Here is a 24,920-nt window from a genome sequence, read left to right as displayed (position 1 = left end):
TGTTACATGTTTTAGTGGATCCTAGGAGCATTCATAATTGTAGAAACATAATGGATTACATGCACTTCCATTAAGTTGAACAATGTGCGAACTTTTTAATGCTAAGAACTGAAGACGAATATTGTTGTACCATATGATGCAACAAACCTTCTAATTACACTTAATATTACTTTCGATCATTTGTAATTATGATGACAAGTTTTCCCACAAATGATTTTATTCGTATTCAAACCCAAAGGATCCATTACCAGGTGTCACATTCTGTGGAAGGTTAATTTAACGGTCATCCGTGGTTAAGTATGACTTCGTTATTAGTTCGTTGGACTCAGTAAAAAAAAGTTATAAATATTTACATTTGCTCAATTTCCTACACTAAAATAAGTTTAAAGTTAACAATATTAAGTTAAAGTTCAAAATTTGGCAACTTTTTTACCACTGCATATTTTGGATCAATGAAATATTTGTAGTGCAACCTAAAGTGAACTCGTTCCAGCACTGGACCTTTTTCGTGTAATCTAAAAATTTTGGTTCAAGCTAAACTGAACCGTTTTTGCTTAATCCAAATTTTTTCGTGCAAGCTAAAATGGAACCCTTCAGCACTGCCCCGTTTTTGTCTAATCCAATTTTTTTCGTGCAAGCTAAAATGGACCCCTTCAGCACTGCCTCGTTTTCGCTTAATCCAAATTTTTTCGTGCAAGCTAAAATCGACCCCTTCAACACTGCTCTGTTTTCGCTCAAACCAAGTTTTTTGGTGCAACCTAGACTGGATCCCTTCAGCACTTGACTGTTTTCACTTAATCCAAATATTTTCGTGCAAGCTAAAATCGACGCTCACTGCCCCATTTTCACTTAATCCAAATATTTTTGTGCAAGCTAAATTCGACCGCTTCAGCACTGCCTCGTTTTCGCTTAATCCAAATATTTTCGTGCAAGCTAAAATCGACCCCTTCAGCACTGCCCCGTTTTCGCTCAAACCAACGTTTTTGGTGCAACCTAGACTAGATCCTTTCAGCACTTGACTGTTTTCGCTCAATCTAAATTTTTTTGTGCAAGCTGAATTGGACCCCTTCAGCAATGGACCATTTTCGCTTAAATAGAAGTAATGTCAAAGAATTTCAACCAAATGGTTTAGGAGACATGTTAATAATTATTAAGGTAATATATGGCTTATGTACTCTTTCGATCCTTTCAGTTTATGCAACACAAAAATGACAATTATACACCTCTTTATTACAGGATCCAATAGAAACAGTTAGAGCAAGTGTACACACAAAGGTGTTAAAAGATCTGATATTTGGACCACAAATTGTAGTAGGATTAGTCTTAGTGCTAAAGAATGTATTTATCTTCAAAAAACTCTTTTTTCAAATAACTCCATATCATATTTCATGAAAGCATTAATGTTATTATAGGTAGCCATATTTAGTCCGAATCAAAGAGCATTCTACCTTAATATAACCGTAAACAACATTGTTAAGGTATTTGACTTTCATTATAACTATAGTACAAACAAGTGTGCCTTTCATTACAATATTCATGCCTATAGGTTTTAAAATTTGACATATGTCCACCATCTGATTTGTGCCTATAGGTTTTCAAATTTGACATATGTCCACCATCTGAAGAGGAAGCTCGTTGTTGTCATCCAATAATACGCGATCCACTGACTTTAGGTACAATTCCAAAAATTGTCTATACTTAAAAAACAATGTCCTATATCCACTATTGTAATTCACATTTCAATATCCAAAATATATTCAGATGCAAAGCAATTGGAGTTATTGAATAAGATGGAGGAAGACAGAATCTGAAGTTCAAGGTTGGTTTAAACTTCCACATATTACAAACATGCCTATATGCATAATCAAGACTATTATTGTATAATTGATGATACACAATTGTATTTATAATTTATAAGCACATGTTTGAACAATGCTTATTACATGTCTTAACTTAATTTGTTGGTTACTTGTCCTTCTTAGTTTGTATCAACTTAGTTTCTGTGTGTTGACACTACCATACATTCAAATTTAAAAATTATGTTCACTTCAACCACATAAATGGGAAACAATTAAAATTCAAAAACACTTCAAAAAGTCCAACCTATTTACAGTTAGTAAAATTAGAACGCAGTTGCTAGATACATGTCTTAAATTCTCTAACCACATTACACCCAATGAAATAAACATGTATCATTTCTAACAACTACTTCATAATTAACATACTTAAGTACTAAGCACGTCATGTACGATCCCTTTCAATTATGACTAACAAAATCATTTTTTCCCCTTCCATACCTAGTCCATGGTGATTTCATCACAGCTAACATCACATGTTTCCTTCCTCTATGCTTGACTCGGGTGAATATGTTACTTTTTTCTTCTCCCCCATCTTGGTCTTCGGGTACGTCTTGGTCTTCGGGTACATCTTGCTCTTGGGGTACGTCTGGCTATTCAGGTACATCTCGCTCTTCGGGTCCGTCTTGCTCTTCGGGTACACCTTGCTCTTCGGGTACACCTAGCTCATCGGGTACATCTTTATCATCAACATAAGACATCTGCAGATGTTCGTCATCATTTGCAGAAGGACTATCACGCATATAAGATTTTGCACGTGCACTTAAAAATTCTTGTAACTCTTTCAATTCCTTCTCCAAATTGTTGATGACTACCTGTTGTTCCTTCGCTTGACAAAGCATATCAACTACTTTCACCTTCATTTTACCATAATCCTTTTTTGTTTGACATGTCGGTTGTAAATCCACGTTGAACTACCTCAAATGCTTGTACAACGAATTCATTTTGTAACTCTTCATTGGACGTAGATAAGTACACAATAACCTATTCATGCACACAAAAAATACCAACATAAATGAAAAAAAAATAAGTATTGTACATTTAAAAAAAATCAATATATTCTACACACCACATTCTGTTGCAGTCCAAATGCAATTTCAATGTCACTCAGCCTAACATCCATCCATTGTGTGATACGAGGATATATATTTCCAATCCTCGGAACTTGCCGCTTGTAAGAGAACAAATGTTCAAGAGCCCATATCTACACAACTCATGTCAAATTAATGCCACTAACTAGAAAATGTATGGCAAGTCATTACACATACGAAGGAAACATTTTAAATTACCTGCATCAAGTACACACAACCACAAACATGGATATATGTAGCATTAGTTTTCCTCCTCATACACATTGAAGCTAAACACATACTCTGAACCAAAAAGTCATAAACTAAACCTCCCCAATTAAACCTACCCAATTCACCCAGATCATCCACAACCCTAAACAACCCACCAAGAACTAAACCCATTCTACTTGGAAATAAAAACTCTCACATTCCTAACAAGAAGTACAACCTGAAAAAGTCATGTATGGAACATTCGTTGCGATGCTTAACAATTTCATCATAAATCATTTTCACAGATACATGACTAGTTTTGAAAAAAAACTCATACTCTTACAATTGTTTTCTGTTTTATCTAAGTCAAATTTGTCTCCCACAACTCTAAGACCTATACCTAAAAAAACATCTAACAAAGTAAATGGGACAACTGTAGAGCTTACTACAAAACCATGACTTCTCTCCACCCACCTAGTACATAACTCCCTTAAAAGGTAGCGACTCAATTTCAGGTTCCCATCCGACACAATTAGCCAACCAAAGAGGGTTGACTGAATAATAAATTGTTCTTCAGCACTTAAGGTTTTGTTAAAACTTCCCAAAAATTTTGGCATGCAATAATGCCTAAAGACCTGCATTAATAAATACATGTACAGTTTACTAAGAATGTCATGTCATTGTATGCCTAAAAAAATTAAGCATATTCGAAATCAAACCTTATCATCCACAAAAAGATGTTGCATGACTACTTTCCTGAGTTGTCATTATATCCTACAAAACATAAAAATTCAACAATGAATATGTTATTCAAAACCAAACAATAATGAAAGAAAATCATTGAAAGATCCGCAACCAAAGCTCATGGAACGCCCCACTGATAAATTGAAAATTGATGCTCTTGGCGAGGCTAATGCAGGGTCACTCTTAGGTCACCTTACTTTTGATAAAATAGGTGGACGGGAGGATGATTTTGCATATATGCCTCCTCTCAAGGATGCCTCAGATCATGATAGGTCCCTATCCAGGTAGGGGTTGTCCACTCCCACTTCGGATTTTCCAGAACCGAGGATGCTAAGGAATTCACCTGCTGTTATGCAAGCCAAGGGCTCAAAGTCACATTCAGTTACCACTACTATTGATGATCATCTTATGGAGGTCTCTACTCTTGTGGTTGTACCATCTCTGTTGCATCCTACCTCTCATCGGAGGGCTAAATCACCTGCAGATTCTAAAGCACCAATTAAGACTCCAATTGATGGTCATTGTTAGATATTATTAGATATAATTAGATATTATTTGATATTATGAGATATTATAGATACTGTTAGATATCTCATATTTATGTAATGGGCTTAGCCCATATGTTTCTTTTCTTATATAAATATAACCCTATGTGTTCAATATACACAAGGGATTTACCCTATTCTTTCTTTTCCTTTAATATGGTATCTAGAGCATAAGGTTAGGGTTTAAGGTTCAATTTTTATTGGTGAACACACTATTCACTGGAATTTTCCAGCCACCACCCCACTGTCTCGTCGGAGATACCACTACCTCTTCGGAGCAGCCGTCGGACCCTCGCCGGAGCCGCCGCCAGAATCTCGCCAGAGCCGCCATCGGAATCTCGACGGAGTCGTCGCCGAAATCTCATCGGAGCCTCCGCTGGAGACGCTGCCGAAGCCTTCATCTTTGTTGTTGTCACCAATTAACCGGTGACTAGATTTGTCCTTATCTTCTATGGCTTCTTCCGCTTCCGTTGCCACTATGGCTTCTTTCGCTGCCGCTACCACTGTGGCTTCTTCTGCAGTCATTATTCTGGATTCATCTATTTATACTAATTACGTCAATATTCATCTTTTCATTGACAAATTGGATGGAACCAATTATGACACTTGGGCATCAAATATTAAATTATGGCTTAAGAGTCAAGGTTATGTTGATCATCTTACTCATCCTACTCTTGCTGAAAATGAGGTTTTTCGTTGGTTGAAAATTGATGCTCAATTATGCATTCTTATCAAATCGATCATTCACTCATCTTTAAAACAAATTTTTCGTACCTATGAAACATGTTTAGAAGTTTGGGAACAAGCAAAATTATTATACACCAATGATACTCAATGTCTTTATGGTGTGTGTCAAAATCTTCTCACAATTGTTGCTCCCAAACGTCTTGATGGTACAATGGCAGAATATCTAGGTAAACTTCATGCTCTTCTTCATGATTTTAATGAGTTATTACCTCCTGCCTCTACTCCTTCTCAAGAACTAGAACAAATATCCAAGTTCTTCATGTTATTGGGTTTACATGGCCTTCCTGATGATTATTCTCACGTTCGTGATCAAGTTTTGGGATCTCCTATTGTGCCCAATTTTACTTCCACTTGTTCTACCCTTTTGCGCGTGCCAGGTAAACACACCACTGATATAACGTCTCATGTTGATGACTCTTCTGCTTTAGTCTCTCAACATAATGATCGTACTCGCTCTCACAAGTCGGGCAAAGGGCGTCACAAGTGTGACCATTGTGGCAAACTTGGTCACAAAATTGACAGATGTTATGCCTTACATGGTCATCCTCCTACATCTTTTGTTGGCCTCACTCACTCCACTTCCCATGGCCCTTGGGTTCTAGATTCAGGTGCCACTGATCACATTACTGGTAATAAATCTTTTTTCTCTTCCTTATCTACTACGGGTTATTTACCTTCGGTTACCATGGCCAATGGATATAGGGTACCATCACATGGTGTTGGTACTATTAATCTTTTTTCTTCTTTATCTATTGATAATATTCTTTATGTCCCTGGGTCTCCATTTAACTTATTATCCATTAGTCGTCTCACCCGTTCCCTTGATTGTGTTATTTCTTTTACCAAAGATTTTGTTACTTTACAGGACTGGAGTTTGGGACGGATGATTGGCACCGGATGTGAGTCTCATGGACTTTATCAACTATAGATCTCTGCACATGTTGGCGCAATTATGGATTCTTCATCTCTCATTCATGCTTAGTTGGGTCATCCTAGTCTTGCCAAGATGCAGCAGCTTGTTCCAAGTTTGTCTAATGTGTCTACTTTATCGTGTGAGTCGTGTCAGTTAGGGAAGCACATTCGTAGTTCTTTTCCTAGTAGTGTCTCACAACGTGCTTCATCTCCTTTTGCCTTAGTTCACTTTGACATTTGGGGACCAAGTCGTATTAAGTCTAATTTAGGATTTCAGTATTTTGTTATTTTTATTGATGATTATTCAAGATGTAGTTGGGTATTTTTAATGAAAAACCGTTCTGAGTTGTTTTCTATATTTCAAATATTTTACAATGAAATTAAAAATCAATTTGGAATTTCCATCCAAATTTTGCGCAGTGATAATGGACGTGAGTATCTTTCTCATTCTTTTAAAATTTGTATGGCTTCTCATGGTATTCTTCATCAAACTTCATGTGCTTATACACCTCAACAAAATGGGGTAGCTGAGCGCAAGAATAGACATCTTGTTGAAACAACACGTACTATTTTAATCCATGGTGATGTTCCTCAGCGTTTTTGGGGTGATGTTGTTCTTAGTGCATGTTATCTCATTAATCGCATGTCATCTTCAGTTTTAGATAACAAAATTCCTCATTCTATTTTATTTCCACATGACCCTCTCCATTCTTTACCTCCCAAAGTTTTTGGGTCCACATGTTTTGTTCATAATTTTAGTCTTGGTCTTGATAAATTATCTCCTAAGTCACACAAATGTGTCTTTTCAGGGTTCACTAGATCACAAAAAGGATATAAATGTTTCTCACCGTCTTTAAACCGTTATTTTATTTCAGCAGATGTCACCTTCAGTGAATCTTCCCTTTACTTTAAGTCTTGTCTTTCTCCTTCAATTTCTTCATCTAATCAAGTTAATATTCCTCTTGTTGTGCCTAGTGCACCTAACAATTCACCACCGCCACCAACTCTTCAGGTGTATAGTCGTTGTCAAAAGTCTCATCGTCCATTAGCAGACTCTATTCCGGTCAACACCTCATCCCCCTCCGGCTCCTACAGTTGAACCTCTGACTGTTGAACCTGATCTTCCTATTGCTATCCGTAAAGGTATACGTTCTACTCGTAATCCCTCTCCACATTATACTGCTTTGAGTTACCATAGACTATCTCAACCCTTTTATACCTGCCTTTTGTCTATTTCTTCTGTATCCATTCCAAAATTTGTAGGTGATGCCTTAGCTCATCCTAGTTGGCGTCAGGCCATGCTTGATGAAATGAATGCGCTTCAGAATAATGGAACTTGGGAACTTGTTCCTTTACCATCTAGGAAATCTGTTGTTGGTTGCAGGTAGATTTTTGCTATCAAAGTTGGTCCTGATGGTACTATTGATCGTCTCAAAGCTCGTCTTGTGGCTAAGGGTTATACCCAAATTTTTGGTTTAGACTATGGTGATACTTTTTCTAGCAAAGATGGCCTCTGTTCGCTTATTCATAGCTATAGCTACTCTTCAACAATGGCCTCTTTATCAACTGAATGTTAAAAATGCTTTTCTTAATGGGGATTTGCAGGAAGAAATTTATATGGAGCAACCTCCCGGTTTTGTTGCTCAAGGGGAGTCTTATGGATTGGTATGTCGTCTTCACAAATCCTTATATGGCCTCAAGCAGTCTCCTAGGGCTTGGTTTGGAAAATTTAGCAATGTTGTTCAACAATTTGGTATGACTCGCAGTGAAGGAGATCATTCAGTTTTTTATCGTCACTCGAGTGGTGGGTGTATCTATCTTGTAGTATATGTTGGTGACATTGTTCTTACAGGCAGTGATCACCATGGTATCTCACAAGTAAAACAACACCTTTGTCAACACTTTCATTCTAAAGATCTTGGCAAACTCAGATATTTCTTGGGGATTGAGGTAGCACAATCCAATACTGGTATTGTTATCTCTCAAAGAAAATACGCATTAGATATTTTGGAGGAAATTGGGTTGATGAATTCGAAATCTGTTGATACTCCCATGGATCCCAATGTCAAGCTTCTACCCAATCAAGGGGAGCCTCTTTTAGATCCTGAGAAGTACAGGAGATTAGTTGGAAAATTGAACTACCTCACTGTTACTTGTCCTGATATTTCCTTTGCAGTCAGGGTGGTGAGTCAATTTCTTAATTCTCCATGTGAAGATCATTGGAATGCAGTCATTCGTATAGTGAAGTACATTAAAGGCTCTCCTGGAAAAGGTTTGTTATATGGTCATAATAACCATACTAAAGTAGTTTGTTATTCAGATGCTGATTGGGCAGGATCTCCATCTGATAAAAGATCAACTTCTGGTTATTGTGTCTCCATTGGTGATAACTTGATCTCTTGGAAGAGCAAGAAACAAAGTGTTGTGGCAAGATCTAGTGCAGAAGCAGAATATAGAGTTATGGCCTCGGCTACTTGTGAGCTTATTTGGCTTAAACAATTAATTAAAGAATTGCAATTTGGAGAGGTTACTCAAATGACACTTATATGTGATAATCAAGCTGCTCTTCATATTAGCTCAAATCCAGTTTTTCTTGAAAGGACAAAACATATTGAAATTGATTGTCATTTCATTCGAGAAAAGATTATATCGGGAGATATCAAGACTGAGTTTGTTAATTCAAATAATCAATTAGCAGATATTTTTACTAAACCCTTACGAGGGCCTAGGATTGATTACATTTGTAACAAGCTGGGTACATATTATCTATATGCACCAGCTTGAGGGGGAGTGTTAGATATTATTAGATATTATTTGATATTATGAGATATTATAGATATTGTTAGATATCTCATATTTATGTAATGGGCTTAGTCCATACGTTTCTTTTCCTATATAAACATAACCCTATGTGTTCAATATACACAAGGGATTTACCCTATTCTTTCTTTTCCATTAATAGTCATCATGTAGAGGTTTCTGCTATTGTGATTGTACCATCTTCGTCGCCTCATACCAATCCCTCGGAAGGCTAAATCTCTTGGGGATGTTAAAGCACTATCGCTGGTCCTGCAAAATCATTTTTCCTCTCTTGGAGGTTTGGAAACTGCAGATGTTGTTTCAAAATTTTGGGTTGATCCTAATAGATGGAGAAGGATGTCAGTGATACTGGCGAGCAAATAGTTTGCACTAAAAGAAAACTAGGGAGACCACCTAAGGGGACTAGTAAATCCAAAAAAAATACTAAGGCAGTTCTCTCTACAATGTCGCAATAAAGGTCTCTTCATTTTCTAGAATGTTAGAGGACTGGAAAACCACAAAACTGTGGAGATGTTGATTAGTTTACTAATGACTTTCTACGGCAAGTGCACTGCTTTGTCAGAAGTAATAATTGTCCCTAAGAACGGATATTGATCCTATAAGAAACAGGTGAATTATTAAGTACAATGTTTGCTAAATATAAACAGAACAATAAAAAGTGTGTTGATAGTGATTGTGTTGGAAATGATCAATAAGAAAACAGACAAACAATTGGTTGCTTCAAGTTGGAAAATAGGGATTAGGTTTCATCTTTCTCACTCTTATGTATTTTGATTAGCATGTTCATATTAGGTTCTTTGATTAAAATTGATGCCCGTAGAAAACTATTTTATACTCGCATATAAAATTCTTAACAATGTTTCCTAAATATCGATCTTTCGCATATAAAAATAACTTAGAATCACACTCAGACGTTAATGGCAATTAACATTTCAAGTCTATCTTTAACACTCAAATATGTTAAGTATTGTTGTTTAGGTCAAAACCCTAAAAATACCTCTCAGACAGATTTAAGATTCTCAAACATGTCACAACTATTTAGAAGCAAAACAACAATACCAATAATCAATCAAGAACATAATATTAAATATTTAAATATCACCTTAATACACAAGAGGTCGAACAGATTACTCTCAATCCCAATGGGTAGAATTAGCCACACATAGTTTTAGCACCTTCCATTCTTCCAATTGGTTACAATTTACTCAATGGTGTTTTTCTCTCAATCGGGCACACTAGGGTTGAGCCTCTAGCCTCCTATTTAACCTAATTTACTAGGGTTAGGTGGCTTCCTGTGTCGCGCTAATGAGATAAGTGATAAAACAAAAAAAATGCCCAATTTGTATGATGCATTCTCGCTTAAGCGAGGAATTCTTGCTTTAGCGAGAAAGGTGTCCATTTTCAAAAACTATCTTGGAGCATTCTCGCTCAAGCGAGAATATCTTGCTTGAGCGAGAATCCCTGTTGCAAAACTGGCTTTTTCGACACTTTTACGTATTCTGAGACTTTCCAACTTTCTTTTTTCAGCTCAAATTATTCATCTTTAATTCAATTCTCCAATCTTCCCTAGAAACCTGCAATTAACACCAAATTTGAGAATAAAATGCTCTTATTCAAATAAAGCTCATAAAAAATGTAAAAAGATATAAATTCATAAATTAAGGATTATCTTATATGTAAATTAGCAATAAATCCTCACAAGTGCCTATATTTTAATATCAAATATTTCTGAAATTAGGCACTTATCATTTACTTAAACTATATAAACTCCTCCTGGTTTTTCTTGCTGAACCTATGATGTTGTACATTGTTGCTTTTGATGTCCTTTTCAAATCTGTTAATATGCATCTGGTGGCTATATATCCTATTGTTAATAAAGTTTATTTTTGTAACTTGTCTTATGCATGATAAAATTTTTAGCTTTGCAGGTGTTTATGGTGCTAACACATGCTTGGCTAGATGGCTTTTGTGGAGGGATCTTAGTTTCTTCACAGGGCCTTGGTGTATTTTTAGAGATTTTACTGTTGTGCTCTCGACGGATGACTATAAAGGCGGGTGACTCCTAATCAGGTTTCTTGAAATGAATTCCTTGATTAGATTAATACTAATGATCTTTTTTGTATGCCTTTTGCTGAATCTTGTTATACTTGGTGTAATGGAAGGAGAGGGTTGCATAGAATTCATAGAAGACTGGAAAGGGCTTTATGTAATGGAATGTGTCTGGATGAATGGGATTCTTGTACTTATCAAGTTTTTGTTAAAAATTGTTTTGATCATTCCTTTATTCTTGCTAGTCTTGCTAGTAATTCTTTGAGGAAGGTTGGCAATTTTCATTTCTTTTCTACGTGGCTTCAGGACACTTCATGTCTAAAACTTATTCATGATTCTTGGACTAATAAGGTTGTTGGTTGTCCTATGCTTATTTTGCAACATAAGTTAGAAAGGTTGAAAATTGAGCTCTGAGACTGAAATAAAAATTTTTTGGTAATGTTCACAATGCAGTTCTTCTTAAGCAAGGTCTCCTCCTTGGTATTCAACAAAACTTAGAGACTGCTAGTTTTTCTGATATAGATGGACTTCTCTGTCAAGAAAAGATTGCTAAGAGGAGCTTGACCATGCTCTTCACTGTTAGTATTTGTTATGGAAAGAAAGGGCTAAGATGTTATGGTTCAAAGATGGAGATAGAAATATTGTTTTTTTCCTTGATGTGGTCAAAAGGAGAAATAATTATAATGATTCATCGTCTATGGATTGATAATGAGTTTACTGAGGATCCTAAACTCATTTAGGATCATATTTTGGACTTTTATAAAAATCTTTATGCTAAGTCTATTTCTATATTCCGGATACAAGTAATATGGAAAATTTTATTGGTTCTTATATTCCTGGGAGTTTCCTCTGATGAGAATATGATGTTGATTAAATGTCCTGATTTTTTGGAAATCAAGACTGTTCTTTTTATTAATGGTAATAGTGCTCCTGATCCTAATGATTTTGCTGTTTTTTTTATCATTCTTGTTGAGACATTATTGGGACAGATGTTTGCAATGTTGTTCAACAGTTTTTTAAACAAAATTGGGTTCTCCCTGGAATAAACAGTAATGTGGTATCTCTTATTCCTAAGATTCAAGGTGCTAACTCAATTAAAGATTACATGCCAATTGTTGTTGCTAATTTCAAATTTAAGATTATTTCCAAGATACTGGCGGATAGGCTTGCAATTGTGGCTGCTAGAATCATTTCTCCTAATAAATATGAGTTTGTGCAGGGTAGACAAATTCAGGATTGCATTGGTATTGCTTCTGAAGCTATTAACATGATTTCTAAAAAGGTTAGAGGAGGTAATGTGGCTTACAAAGTTAATATTCATAAAGCCTTTGACACTCTGAGTTGAAAGTTCTTTTTATTATTTTTGACACGCTTTGGTTTTCACCCCTCGTTTTTCGGTTGGATTAGTACAATTTTTCATTCATCTATGCTTTCTATTGGAATAAATGGAAGTTTGGTGGGTTTTTTCCTTGCAGTAGAGGTTAGACAAGATGATCTTTTGTCTCCTTTACATTTTTGTCTTGCAGAGGAAATTCTTAGTAGAGGTATCTCTAAGTTTGTGAATGATAAGAAAAGTTTACATATGGCTAGTCTGCACGGTTATTTCACTCCCTCTCATATTTTATATGCTGATGACATACTTTTTTTTTTAGGGGGATATTAAGTCTCTTAGAAATTTGAGTATTTTTCTTAAAATATATGGTGATTTTTTTGGTCATTATGTTAATAACTCTAAAAGTAGTTTTTTCACCATGGATAATTCTGCAAGATTTGTCACCAAAATTCAACGTATTCTTTCTTGTAGTCATGGTTGTTTACCTTTCAATTATTTTGGAGTGCCTATCTTTGTTGGTGCTCCAAAGTGTCGAATTCTTCAACCTTTGGCTGATAGAGTCAAATTGAAGCTAGAACATTTTTGAAAGGTAAATCTTTTAGCATGATGAATCGGATTCAGTTGATCAATACGATGATTACTGGATTTCTAGCTTATAGTTGTAATATGTATAAATGACCTATTTCACTTCTTAACCAAGTTGAGCAGTGGTGTCGAAATTTTATTTGGACTGATGATATTATGAAAAAACGCGTAGTCACCGTGAATTAGGATACGATTTGTTCTCCTCTTGAGAATGGAGGTTTGAAGATTATTAATCTTCATCATGAAAATAATGCATATCTTCTTAAGCTTGCTTGGAACTTTGCTTATAGCAACAGGTCTTGGTCTTTGCTCTTGAAAGATAGGGTTCTTAAATCAAAATATAAGTTTAGAATGGTTTATAGATCTTCATCTCTTTGGCCTGGAATTAAGAAGATTTATTTTATTATACTTCATTATATTTCTTGGACTGTTGGTGCATGTTCTTTTATTAATTTTTGGAATGATAAATGGTGTTCTACTACTTGTTTAGAAAATATTGCAAGGTTATCTTATGGTGTTAGCATTCCGGATACAGCCTCTCAGTTTTGGACAGGTTGTGATTGGAATATTTCCTTATCTTTACAGCAGATGCCTCATTTTTTTAATCATATCATGGTTAGGGAGGAACAGGATATTCCTAATTGGATTCTAAATGAGTCTGGTCATTTCAATCTTAAATTGGCTAGGACTTTTTTCTTGGAACCAGGAATTCCCTGTGGTTAGGGTAAATTCATTTGGCCTTCATCTATTCCGCCTTCCAAAACTCTAGTACTCTAGAAAGTTTTTCATGGGCGGCTTCCTACAAATCAACATATTTAGAATAAAGGTTTGCATATATGTTCTATGTGTACGCATTGTGAAAAGCTTGAGGAATCTATTCAACATTTATTTTTTGAATGTTCTAATGCTTTGCATATTTTGAGTTGGGCTCGGAAGAGTTTTCTTACTTCTCATTTCTCTAATAAGGATGATTTTATTTCTTTTATTAAATTGATTAAGCTTGTTGTGATAAATTTTTCTATTTGGATGATGTTCTCGAACAAGGTTGAGGCCTAGAGAACTATTGAGATTGTTCTTGTCCTTCCTTAATCGGTCGATCGGATGACACTTCACTTCCTCTCCAAGCAAGATCTTTCCTTCCCTCTACTCGTTCCACCTCTCGGTCTTCTCGTAGCCCAAACTCGGATGGTACCTGCAGAAGGCACTCCAACGCTCAAGTCAGTTTTAGTATACGGCACTCGATAGTCATAACACTATATGATGACGTACCTGGTTCTTGGGCCAGATTAAAGGGTTTGGGTCACGTTTAGGAATACATTACCTAGCTCTTAACCATTGATTAGCTTGATTAACTTTGCTTAAGCGTAATTAGATTCGTGGTGTCGGTCGGCCCATTGATGAGGAGATGTATTTTCATTCGTATGGGTCTCACCGGTACAGATGATATGGTGTATGAGGAATTATGCTACATTTCAGGATAAGATTGAGGTTTTTTGGGCTATTTCAGTAATTAAAGATTTAACTTGTCTAGTGGAAAATTCGTTTAAAGGTCCAATGAAGAATGATATGTTGAATTTCAACGTGATTAAGTTTTTTGGTATTAATACTCGTAGTGGTAAAGTTCTTCGTCCTCTTCCTGTTAGATGAGAGTTTCCTTCACGAGACTGGGTTAAAATTAACAATGATGGGGCTGCTAGGGGTATCCAACCACCACAACACCCAAGATCCAATCTAGAAAAAAAAAACACAACAAAAAATATTATAAATTCACAAAATCAATTTTGTATGTAGTTATAGATAAACCAAAATCAATTATAGCACATTTGTCACATAACGAGGATCGATTCTCGTTCTAGTTTTAAAAACTATATAATCTATTCTATAAAACCAACATGCACCATTTGGAAAAATTGGAAAATTGATTATGCTTGTTTCCGGAGACGTATAGCGAAATTGATTCTAGTAAAAAAATCAACAGAGACTCATGATTTTACCTCTTTTTTTTCTTTTTCTTCCTCAAGCACATAAAACTGAACAACTCTAACAATAAACCAGCTCTCACGTTCACTCATTCTGGGCACAACAAAACCAGCTCTCACAATACAAGGTTCACTCTCTCTAAGCACGGCAAGCACAACTTTCACAAACTGACACCATTGTATTCTGAATGCATGCACAACTACCCACCAATGTATTCACTATTTTTAATATATTCAGAATGCATCCAAGGTATCAAAGTAAAATAGCATTGTGCTTACGTGGAATCAACACAAATCTCTTCATTTTTGTGAAGAGTAAAAAACAACGCTCTCACCTGCTCCCCCATCCGCTTGAACACCCTCAAAAACACAGAACCAAACATACATTACACTCACTCACCCCTCCCTCCTCACTTGTGATACTTAGAAACAAACAGGTTGTTAATGATAAAGATATTTTTTTCTCTTTTTTCATTAATATCGTTTATCTGATAGGAGTCGGTGTCCCTTCTAAATTGTAGAACTCTCATGGATATGTGGAAGGTCAATAGATTATGATAGTCTAATAGCGTTTGGCACCTTGACATTTTCACATGTGAATAAAGATAAATTGAAAGCATGAGCTTGTATCTTCATTAGATACATTGAAGGTTTGAAGGGGTATAAGTTATAGAGGTTGGAACCTACAGAAGTTAAATGCCTCCAGTAGCAAGGATATCACATTCGATGATTATGTTGTGAAAAGATCCAAAGAAAGGATGAGGTAGAACCTTATAGTGATGCATCAAATTGTTTGGTGGGGTTAGACGATGGAACATTAAACGATGAAAATCAACATTTTATCTCTCACTCAAGAAGGTCAAAAGGTGTACTTTTGTATTCCAACTATCAAGGTTGATAGGAAGAGCAGAAACAATCAAACATGTACATAGGTTTAGGCATGTTGATATTATTTATTATGTTTTGACTACAATTAAAGAGATAAAAGATTCTCAACCTAAAAGCTTTAAAGAAACCATAGAAGTTATAGAAGGTCAAGAATGACAGATTTCCATGAAAAATGAGATTGAATCTTAAAAAAAGAACACAAACACTTATTGATCTACTCAGGAATCACAAGGTTGTCAAATAAAGTGAAGTGAGTGTTCAAGAAGAAAAAATACTAGATATGGAGAAAGAAACATTCAAGACAAGACTATCAGATGATGATGGGATAAACTGTAATGAATCTTTATCAAGGTTCTATCAATTTTTAACTAAAGATAAATTTACAGTCTCTTTCTTTTTTTACTTATTTCTGGTTTCTTTATTTTAGTCTACCATATGGCCCACCTTTTTCTTTCCTATATATCCAAAGAGAAATTGCAAAGTGAGGAAGAATCAGACAATCTGCCTGGAAAGGTTGAAGGTTTAAATTTATATTTAAACACTATTAAATATATCTTTCATTACCGCACTGTATGTTCTATTCTAAATTGTGTAATGATTATGAAAGGGATGTTACGTATATAATTGTGCAAGTGAGGTTTTATGCGCCGGTTGCTGTTCCCCTCCATAACCCTTTTTCGCTTCTTTCGTGCCAACTTGAAAACGTAGGAAGTCATCAAATATCACATGTAAAATATCCTGGCTTCGACAACAAAAGAATACAAAAACGAAGGAGGCTACAATTCTTCCCTGATTCATACAATGATTGCGTGGTCTGAAGCTACGACTTCTCAGTTATGGACTCCCAAATCCTCCCCACTAACCCACCCTAAATTTCCTAATTTTTAAAATTTTAGACACAAATGTACAAATAGGACGGTAGCAAACGACACTCGTTAAGATTCTGCTCATTCTAGCGTCTCCCCTCCTGGTCCATTAGCTGTCAAGCCTGGTGATTTTAGAAATTCACAGCAAACCACATTTTCTTCAATCTTTATGTACCCTATAGTAGTTCATCATAATATTAGGACACTAATAAAAACCAAACAAAAATTCTGTATTGTATAAAAATTAAGAAGTTATAAGACTATGCTGAAATTAACATAAGTGCAAGCAAGCCCTAACTGATTAATGATAAAAAAAACAAGACAATAATTGAATATTTGAATATATCAGTAATCTATTCTTAGAATGTTGCACATCCACGATTTTCAATTTTCACTTGAAATCCATAGTTCGACTCTGTAATTTCCAGTGTATCTCGCAACATTTTTTAAATTGATGATTAAGAACAATCAAGATGAAAACCATCGGCTTACCAGATTATATACATCTAACAATTGACCTGAGTCGTAATGCATCATCTATCTACTCTTAGAATGTTGTTACATATGTGACCCCTTGTTACCGACTCCCTTTGAGGATCTGTTATCCATTTGCCATCAACAACAAATTTTATCTACAAGAAATAAATACAGGTATTAAATCATCTATAAGTATTATGCTTTACGAGTAAAAAAGGTAACTAACTGAAACAAATAGGTAACAAACCACCCAACAACCTATTCCAACTGCTACCCTACCAAACGAAAAGACAAAATAAAGCCCATAATGAAAAAGGAAAAAAATGGAAAGAGGAACCAGAAAGATGCTGACTCTAATTATTACTGATTCTAATTAGTATCGTTGAAGATGCACACCTCATATGCACCAGGATAAAGCCAAAGTACTGTTGACCAAAATCTGGAACTCCTGGATATTATTACATTGAACAGCATTGGTCAGTATTATTATTAAGACAAGTTAAGTTTTCTAATATAATTTTTATCACGATATGCAACGGGTTTTTTATTCTGTATCCTATAGATAACATTGGCTGATTCCAGTAACAAATCATTGAAATGATGCTTCCAATTTTAGCCTTAACACTGATCAGCATCAAACCAAGAATCTTCTACACATTCCCTCTGGTATGATCAACAAACAATACGTAATCAACAAGGACAGAATGATGACACATAATTAATCACTTAAAAGTAACTAATAAAACCTTGATCCCCCAAGGTCTACAGCACTAGTTGATGGTTGAGGATCCAGTTTTATTCGGTGATGCCAACCGTTGAAGCTACCAGCCACCTCCACAATGTCACCATCACCACAGAACTCAATCTGAATCTGGAATATGATTACAACAGAACTATCATCATGCATACAAGTTTTAATCTAAATAATCTATTTTTCATCTGTTTGGATATAAAGTCATTAGTTCGTATTGATTACCAAATACACCATATATGGGATCAAATAGAACCTTCTTTTCCATGTGAAAAAACACACTCCTGTCATCATGCATTCATTGAAGCAGACAACCACATAGCTGGATTAACATTTTAATTCAACTATAGATTCTCATAATATCAAATATGAAGTTTCTGGTCAAATTGTAAATCGATCCAATGATACTTGAAGATCCAGGAGCAGCAGATATATATTCTAGGCTACACTTCCCCCTTGTCCAACAGCCCCCAGATTTGTTGCTTCTGGCGCATCCTTTGCATATATTGTAAGGAATGTGTATACAGTTTCATATGAACTATAGTATATTCAGGGACAGATACGAAAATCTTCCATATAAAGGGAGTATTAAAACTACAGCAGCTACCCCTAAACACATAATTAAATATGGCGTTTGAAAGTTTTTTTTTTCATATGAAACTCAGCTTCGTAAATGGCATCAGCTTTGATTGTTCTTTTTGCAAAATTAGAACACGACCCTATAAAAGCAGGGATCAGGTGGTTTTATCATGCGATACTCAAGACTTGTTTTGCAACTGTAAGTTTAGGGAATGTTGAATGTTCTAATCAAATGTATGAATAATTTAAAACAATTACTCTTCAATTTTGTAAGCAATATTCCTACTGAAACTGCTTAAAATTTTGGAAAAGATAACCACTACCCCAAGAATGCAAGGTGCTCCAAATACATTACTGGATTACAAGTAAACAAGAAGACAAAGGCAATACCTCCTTGAGTCCTGAAAGACTTTCTTCAGCAAAGTGTAGTTCTTCATCTTTTTCAGATATAAGTTTTCGGGCTTTACTGATTTCTGCTTCTGCCTTGGTTTGCAACGTAGACAAGGCAAGCTGAAAGCAACAACATACATGTAACTGAGTTGTATGGATTATGGAATAACTCTCTTATATTGAATAAAAGGGTGAGAGAAAGGCTGAACGTTCAATTGCTTCTAGTTTGCTATGATCATGTTAACACTTCCACACTAACAAAAATATGTTGAATTTCGTCAGATGTGGGACACAACTTCAGATTGAACTACACTTATTCAAGTTTTAAAAGCAAAACCTTTCACATATGTGATCTTGGATTATCATCATTCCTAGAAATAACTTGCAGTTATGATATAAATTCAGGAGATTCAAATGCTTTCATTACAGGATAAGGGTGATTAGTACTCAAATAGTTGGGGAACCCACCCTTAAAACCTAACAATTAAGGAGGGAAAACCGAATACTCGAACACTTAAATACTCCACCGTGCATGTAATACTAATTGATGTGGGACTAGGAGATGAGAACACTTAAATACTCCACCGAATCCTCTATAAATTCCACATAAATTCCCACTAGCACTTATTTTAAATTCCCACTAACTTCTTTTTCACTATTATTGACTCCTCACTACCCCACTACTTATCATTATAGTTTAGGAAGCTGAAGAACCCTAAAAAACTGACCTAGGGCATCTTAAAAGACATCTGAATATTTAAATAAAAAAAATACTAAAAATAGATTAAAAATTATGAAAATGGGCTTAAGCAATTATTTAGCCCAACTATTTAAACTCCAGCCATCAATCCTTTTTCTAGATCATGTGAATTTGGACTTCGTATCTTATCTTCAAATTGGGCCCAAGTCTTCATCAACACGTAGAAATGATATATTTTCATGGGCCTATCATACAAATCAGTCAATTTCCTTTATTCCTCATATTCTTCCAAGTGCATCCTTTGGTACTCTTAATTAAAAACATAACACAAATTATAAGAAAATCCAAAATTACATTGACCCAATCAAGATCACATCACCAGGTACCCCATAATATCCAAGTTCCCAAAGGGTTAGAGAATCTTTACAAAGTTATCTCCTGATCATATGTACACATTAAGCAAACAGGACTTCATTCATTCCATCACAGAATTTATGTAAAATCAAATAGGGAGACATCCAAAGAGGTAGTTCTTAAAAAAAGGAGAGAAAGTAAACAGTACAAAATACGTTACAGTCATCTCTTTCTCCCTATTACACTTTACATTGCCTCTCAATCTTTGTCTCTCTTTATCACTCATTCAGGAACACATGTTCCTGTCTTTCTATAATCTTTACTCTTAGGTCTGTCAAAATGAATTAAGAAATGTATTTTTTTAACCTGGTGAATTAAAGCGGCCAAAGTCCAGAGAAATGTCATTTTTTATGCTAACAACTAGGCTGATGCCAGAAAATGTACATAAGAATTGAGAACGGATTGGTTCAAACTCAACTGTAAAAGCTAGTCCAAGAAAGGACGAGTGCTCAAATAACAAGTAGTCTAGCACCTAGCCAATGTAGGATCTTAGCAAAATACACACACATCTTGTAGTGCCAGTTTTCAGATACTACTCACTTACCTTTGCCTTTTCAATCTGTTCCCTCAGCAGTGAAAGTTCCAACTCCTTCTGATTCTGAAACATTTGCAAACGGAAGAGGAAAAGTGTGATTACAGGTTATATTCATAAATATTCTAAGAAAAAATAGTTAGCTTTATCAACATCTAAACCACAAAAAAGACTTTTAAATAATTACTACCAGCATGAACTTGAGATGATTTATCTCACTTTCATTTGGTACCTTTGAAGTCTGCATAATCAAAATAAGTAAAATGAATTAAGATCACAAGAAGCTGTTGATAGATACAATTTATGGATATTTATACACAAAATGACCTCAGTATCTGCGTCCTTGTCAAAATGAGTAGTTAGATCCTCATGTGGCAAGTGATCATCCCTATATATGATTTGAATGCAGAAAAAAGGAGGGGTTCAGTTCAAATGAAAACATCAATGGACTTCTCATAGTCCCAGTTGGTTACTAACATCCACACAATTATAAAATACTGACCAAAGAGGCTTATCCAAATCCAATGGCCCAGATAGATCTAGTTTGGATGTCAATGAGTTCACATGAGCCATGACAAGTTCTGATTCAATAGTCTCTTTGCTTTCCTTGGGATCATCCCCATTTGAAATGCCAGAGACATGATCTAAGAATCAAACAATAGGGGCATTGTCAAAAAGGGGAAAATAGAAGGTGTACATAAAATTTGCACTGAACGAAGAAAATATGCTGACTTTATCTGTTGATTAGAACGGGTTTGACTAAATCATAGTCACTTGTTCGTTGCCAAAGAACTTTTTTTCATTTAGTAGCCAACATTTAGAGAGAAATTTTGAGTTAAGGTAAGGTAGATCATCTATTTTTTCGTCATTGTTTTCTTTTTACTAAATATGTTGAAAATCGGAAACCACTTCTGTCAAACTCATAACTGTAGCCATTCATGATAACAGTTAGAATATATGAATATATCTTCTCATATGTATTTCCTTATCTTACGATGATTTTGTTACCCAAATTTGTTAAGAATGTGAATATATTAAATACATCAATACAATGCAATACATCTTAGTTAATATCAAAATCAGTGTTTCATTTTCTTTTATCTCACTCCCTATAATACCTTAGTTAATATCAATTCAGTGTTTCATCTTCTTTCATCTATCTTCCTCTGTATTTAAAACCCCATAATTTTAACAAACAATACATCACTACAATTAGCAATTACCTTCAACTGGATCCAAATCTCCATTCTGAATAAATTTTGCAACCTTTTCCTTCAAGTTGGCCAAAGTGTCGAGATTTGTAGAACTGCTGTCAGCAGAATGAACAATTGACTCAAGTCTGCCATCACCAGATAAATTTTCCCTAATGGAAACTTCAGAAATTGTTGTAACATTTTCAACAATATCATCATTGTCATCATCTTGACCTTCTAATGCACCGAAGTCCTTTTGCTCTAAATCACTGAACTCTTTTTCTTCAGCACCAAGATTGGAATCATTAAATGAAGTGCCAGAGTCCTTTTCCGTCCACAAGGTTAACTGTCCAATTGTTTTTCCCGTTAAACTATCCTCAGACTCAGAGTTACCAGAAGACACTGTCTCAAACGGTAATTCACCAGAGATTTCTGCAGGCATGATGGAACTTTGGCTACTGAAGTTGGGATAAAGACTATCGCAATCATCATCCACAATAGTCACTTCAGTTGGGTATAAATTCTCCTCTGTCGCATTGCTTACCACTTCAGCATGATCTTTGACTTCTCTTAGGCCATCCTCTATGGTCAAATTAGCCAAGGCTTCTTCCACGATGTCAGTACCTTCACCTAAACTGTGAGAAGAGTTAACATACAAACTACTAGAACTACTTCCCAGAAAATACTCTGATGATGTTTCAACATTGTCGACTAAACTGTCCACCTTTTCATTCTGACCTTTAAATTGCATTAGATTAAGTCATCAGTCGTGAGCAACACAAAATAATACCCATTCATAAAGAAGAAATTTAATTGACCTGTTAAGGGATCTTCAAAATCATCTGCGGCGTCCAATCTCTCGTCTAAACTAGTTTCAGCACTTAAAAAATCAGCGTCAGATTTTAATAAGCTGCTAGTGAGAAGCTCCTGAATCTGTTTATGCCCTCTCCTTCTGACAATGTTTGCCAGGTCATTCCTATAAACAGAGGAGACTAGGCTAATAAAAATAAATAACAACCTCTAACTATAAAACGAAGAGTAGATCATCAATTCGGTGGCTCAAGTATTACCCTAAAGTAATGAAATTATACTAGTCATTAAAATATTAAACATCCGTCAATCTAGTCCCTGCTTTGATGTATTGTTTTGAGGATTTTTTCATTCTCGGGAACTATTTAATGTAATTTCTATTTATGATGGAAATAACATTGAGTGAATAGAAATAAGTTGGTGTCGGTATTATAAAGTTAGAGAAGAATTAATTTTAAATTTGGAATGTAATAATTCTAACTTACTTCCACCCATCTCTCTCACTCTCGCCTCATCAATTCTATATTTCTCTCCCTAAACAACTTTAATTTCTATTTTATTTCTCACCTATCTTCACTCATCATTTATTATGTTCATTTAGTCCACTCTATTTTTTCTCCACTCTACCAGTAACGAGATTAGGGATGACATTGATGGTTTATTAAAAGAAAACTTACGCAGAGCAGTCATGCAGGAGATTCGCAATTTCATAGCATTCCAGCTAAACAAAATATCACAACTCAATTCCTTTAATATTGCAGAATTTTAGAAGCAAAATAATGAAGCAATTGAATATCGCGAGTTAACTATGCTCATTCTTAAACGCAAAAGGCGCAAACAAAACGCAGAGTTTCGAAGGAAAGCGAAAGGACCATCCGTGGAGAAGAAGCTCCTTGGTGGAGGGAATGTGGTCCTCCGGAAGGCCAACCGAAGCAAGAAATTCGCGGATATCGTTGCAGATCTCGACGTCAGTCTTGATTCTCCGACTTCTTCTGAATCGCGAAGAGAGCGAATCAAGAAACGCAGAAATTGAATGAAGAAGCAAAGACTGAGAGTGAGTGAGAGAGAAAACCTTGTTCTGGTTCTTGCGGTGGTGGCGGTGGTTTGAGAAGGACGTGCGCAGAGAGAGAGAGTGGTGGAGTGACGAAGAAGGTGGTTTGGAGAGAAAATGCAGTGGCGACAAGGAAGAATGGTGCAGGTGGGGAAGTAACACACCCATACACTTCCCATTTACACTTCCACTTCTTTAACGACTACTTAGTCTCTTTCTTTTCTCTAATTCTATGCCTCACCACATCAAGAAGCACCAGCAAATGTGGAAGACTTGAGAGTAGTTTCTTGCTTAAATAAAAGTTGATTGGAATTTAACATGCTGGAGGGATTTGCTACCACTTCATCATTGGATCGTTAAAAGGTGATTTGGTGTTGAATCAGGACCGTCAGCTTGCTGCCAGGGGTTAGCGGCGTGTCACCTGCTTCCCATCAACCAATTTCTTTCTCGAATAAACCACAAATAAAAAGTTTTAAAAATTACTTTAATAGCACTTTCTAATTTATTTACCAACATCAACCTCACTACTGTTGTATACGTGGGTGAAAAAATCATTCCCCACTAGAAATCGACTTTTTTAGATCGATTTCCCGTGTACGGTTTTTTTATATTGTATATAGTAAATTTAATAAAAATATATAAATAAAATTATAAATATTTAATTAATAAACTATTTATAACTAATAATTTAAATATTATTATTTGTTTTCATAACTTAATAAAATATATAAAAAGTTTAAAATTATTGTTAATATTTGAAAATATTTTAAATTTAAGAATAATATTAAAAATATATTTATATATGATACAAATAATAATAATAATAATTTTATAAATATTTAATAATGTATTGAAAAAGGTAAAATTATTTAAAATGAATATTAAAAAAATTATTTTTATAAATTTTATTATAAAAGTTTCAGATTAAAATTTAAAATAAAAAAGTATTTATAATTATTATCTAATAATTATTTAATATAATATGTATTTTATATATATTTATGAAAAAATATTTAAATTATATGGATATTATTCATATTTAATAAAGTAAATTTAAATATTTAGTAAATATTAAGTGAAATTAAATTTATTTCAAAAGTGAAATGTGAATGGATAGATCGATAATGTACTATTTTATTGTGTTTTGCCTAAACTTTTAGTTTGGATAAATAGTTTAATGTTGGTTATGTATAGCACATTTTTGAATGAAGAAGTTTATTTTTGTTTTTAACAGTTTATTATTTGTTCGAGATTAGTATTAATTTTGATTTCTATGGAATTGTAAACAAGTACTTAATAGTTAATTTTGGTGACTTTTTTACGGTATTTTTATTATAATATTTGTGGTGTTTTATTAAATAGTTTATTAAATACTTTGGATGACTTATCTAACGAGCCAACATTATGTAAAGTCGAAAT

General features: G+C 34.8%; 2 protein-coding genes across 7 annotated transcripts in view; one reads left to right on the top strand and one right to left on the bottom strand.

Annotated features, from left to right (window-relative positions):
• Window positions 1-23,961, bottom strand: part of LOC137828785 (5'-AMP-activated protein kinase-like protein) — a 39,133-nt gene extending 15,172 nt beyond the window's left edge. Inside the window, exons 1-13 of one of the 6 annotated variants that reach the window (XM_068635468.1) lie at window positions 23,523-23,961; window positions 23,323-23,442; window positions 22,459-22,616; window positions 21,671-22,378; window positions 20,950-21,091; window positions 20,775-20,835; window positions 20,638-20,688; window positions 20,460-20,513; window positions 18,802-18,921; window positions 17,828-17,952; window positions 17,478-17,529; window positions 17,097-17,236; window positions 16,435-16,780 (exon numbers count right to left, since the gene is read on the bottom strand). In XM_068635468.1, the coding sequence (XP_068491569.1) occupies window positions 17,138-17,236; window positions 17,478-17,529; window positions 17,828-17,952; window positions 18,802-18,921; window positions 20,460-20,513; window positions 20,638-20,688; window positions 20,775-20,835; window positions 20,950-21,091; window positions 21,671-22,378; window positions 22,459-22,616; window positions 23,323-23,442; window positions 23,523-23,680 (1,848 nt within the window). In that variant the 5' untranslated portion in view covers window positions 23,681-23,961 and the 3' untranslated portion in view covers window positions 16,435-16,780; window positions 17,097-17,137. Of the gene's footprint in view, window positions 1-16,434; window positions 16,781-17,096; window positions 17,237-17,477; window positions 17,530-17,827; window positions 17,953-18,801; window positions 18,922-20,459; window positions 20,514-20,637; window positions 20,689-20,774; window positions 20,836-20,949; window positions 21,092-21,670; window positions 22,379-22,458; window positions 22,617-23,127; window positions 23,443-23,522 lie in introns of those variants that run through there. The other 5 variants (XM_068635471.1, XM_068635470.2, XM_068635469.2 and 2 more) reach the window with 5 other exon arrangements.
• LOC150025938 (uncharacterized) lies at window positions 4,877-6,075 on the top strand. Its single transcript, XM_090304291.1, has 2 exons — window positions 4,877-5,780; window positions 6,038-6,075. Exons 1-2 carry the CDS (start codon window positions 4,877-4,879, stop codon window positions 6,073-6,075), a joined length of 942 nt encoding a protein of 313 aa, XP_090160417.1.
• Window positions 23,962-24,920: the final 959 nt, after the last annotated feature.

The sequence above is a fragment of the Phaseolus vulgaris genome, chromosome 7, assembly GCF_051622355.1.
Source record: "Phaseolus vulgaris cultivar YP4 chromosome 7, ASM5162235v1, whole genome shotgun sequence".
Lineage (NCBI taxonomy): Eukaryota > Viridiplantae > Streptophyta > Magnoliopsida > Fabales > Fabaceae > Phaseolus > Phaseolus vulgaris.
Note: the sequence above shows the minus strand (reverse complement) of the source record. Positions and strands in the feature narration are given on the sequence as shown.

What these genes read in the sequence shown, in the direction of transcription:
- LOC150025938 (XM_090304291.1), top strand. Translation starts at nt 4,877, where the DNA reads ATGGCTTCTTCCGCTTCCGTTGCCACTATGGCTTCTTTCGCTGCCGCT. An exon ending in CCCTTGGGTTCTAGATTCAG is followed by an intron (nt 5,781 to 6,037) that starts GTGCCACTGATC and finishes GTTACTTTACAG; the next exon opens with GACTGGAGTTTGGGACGGAT.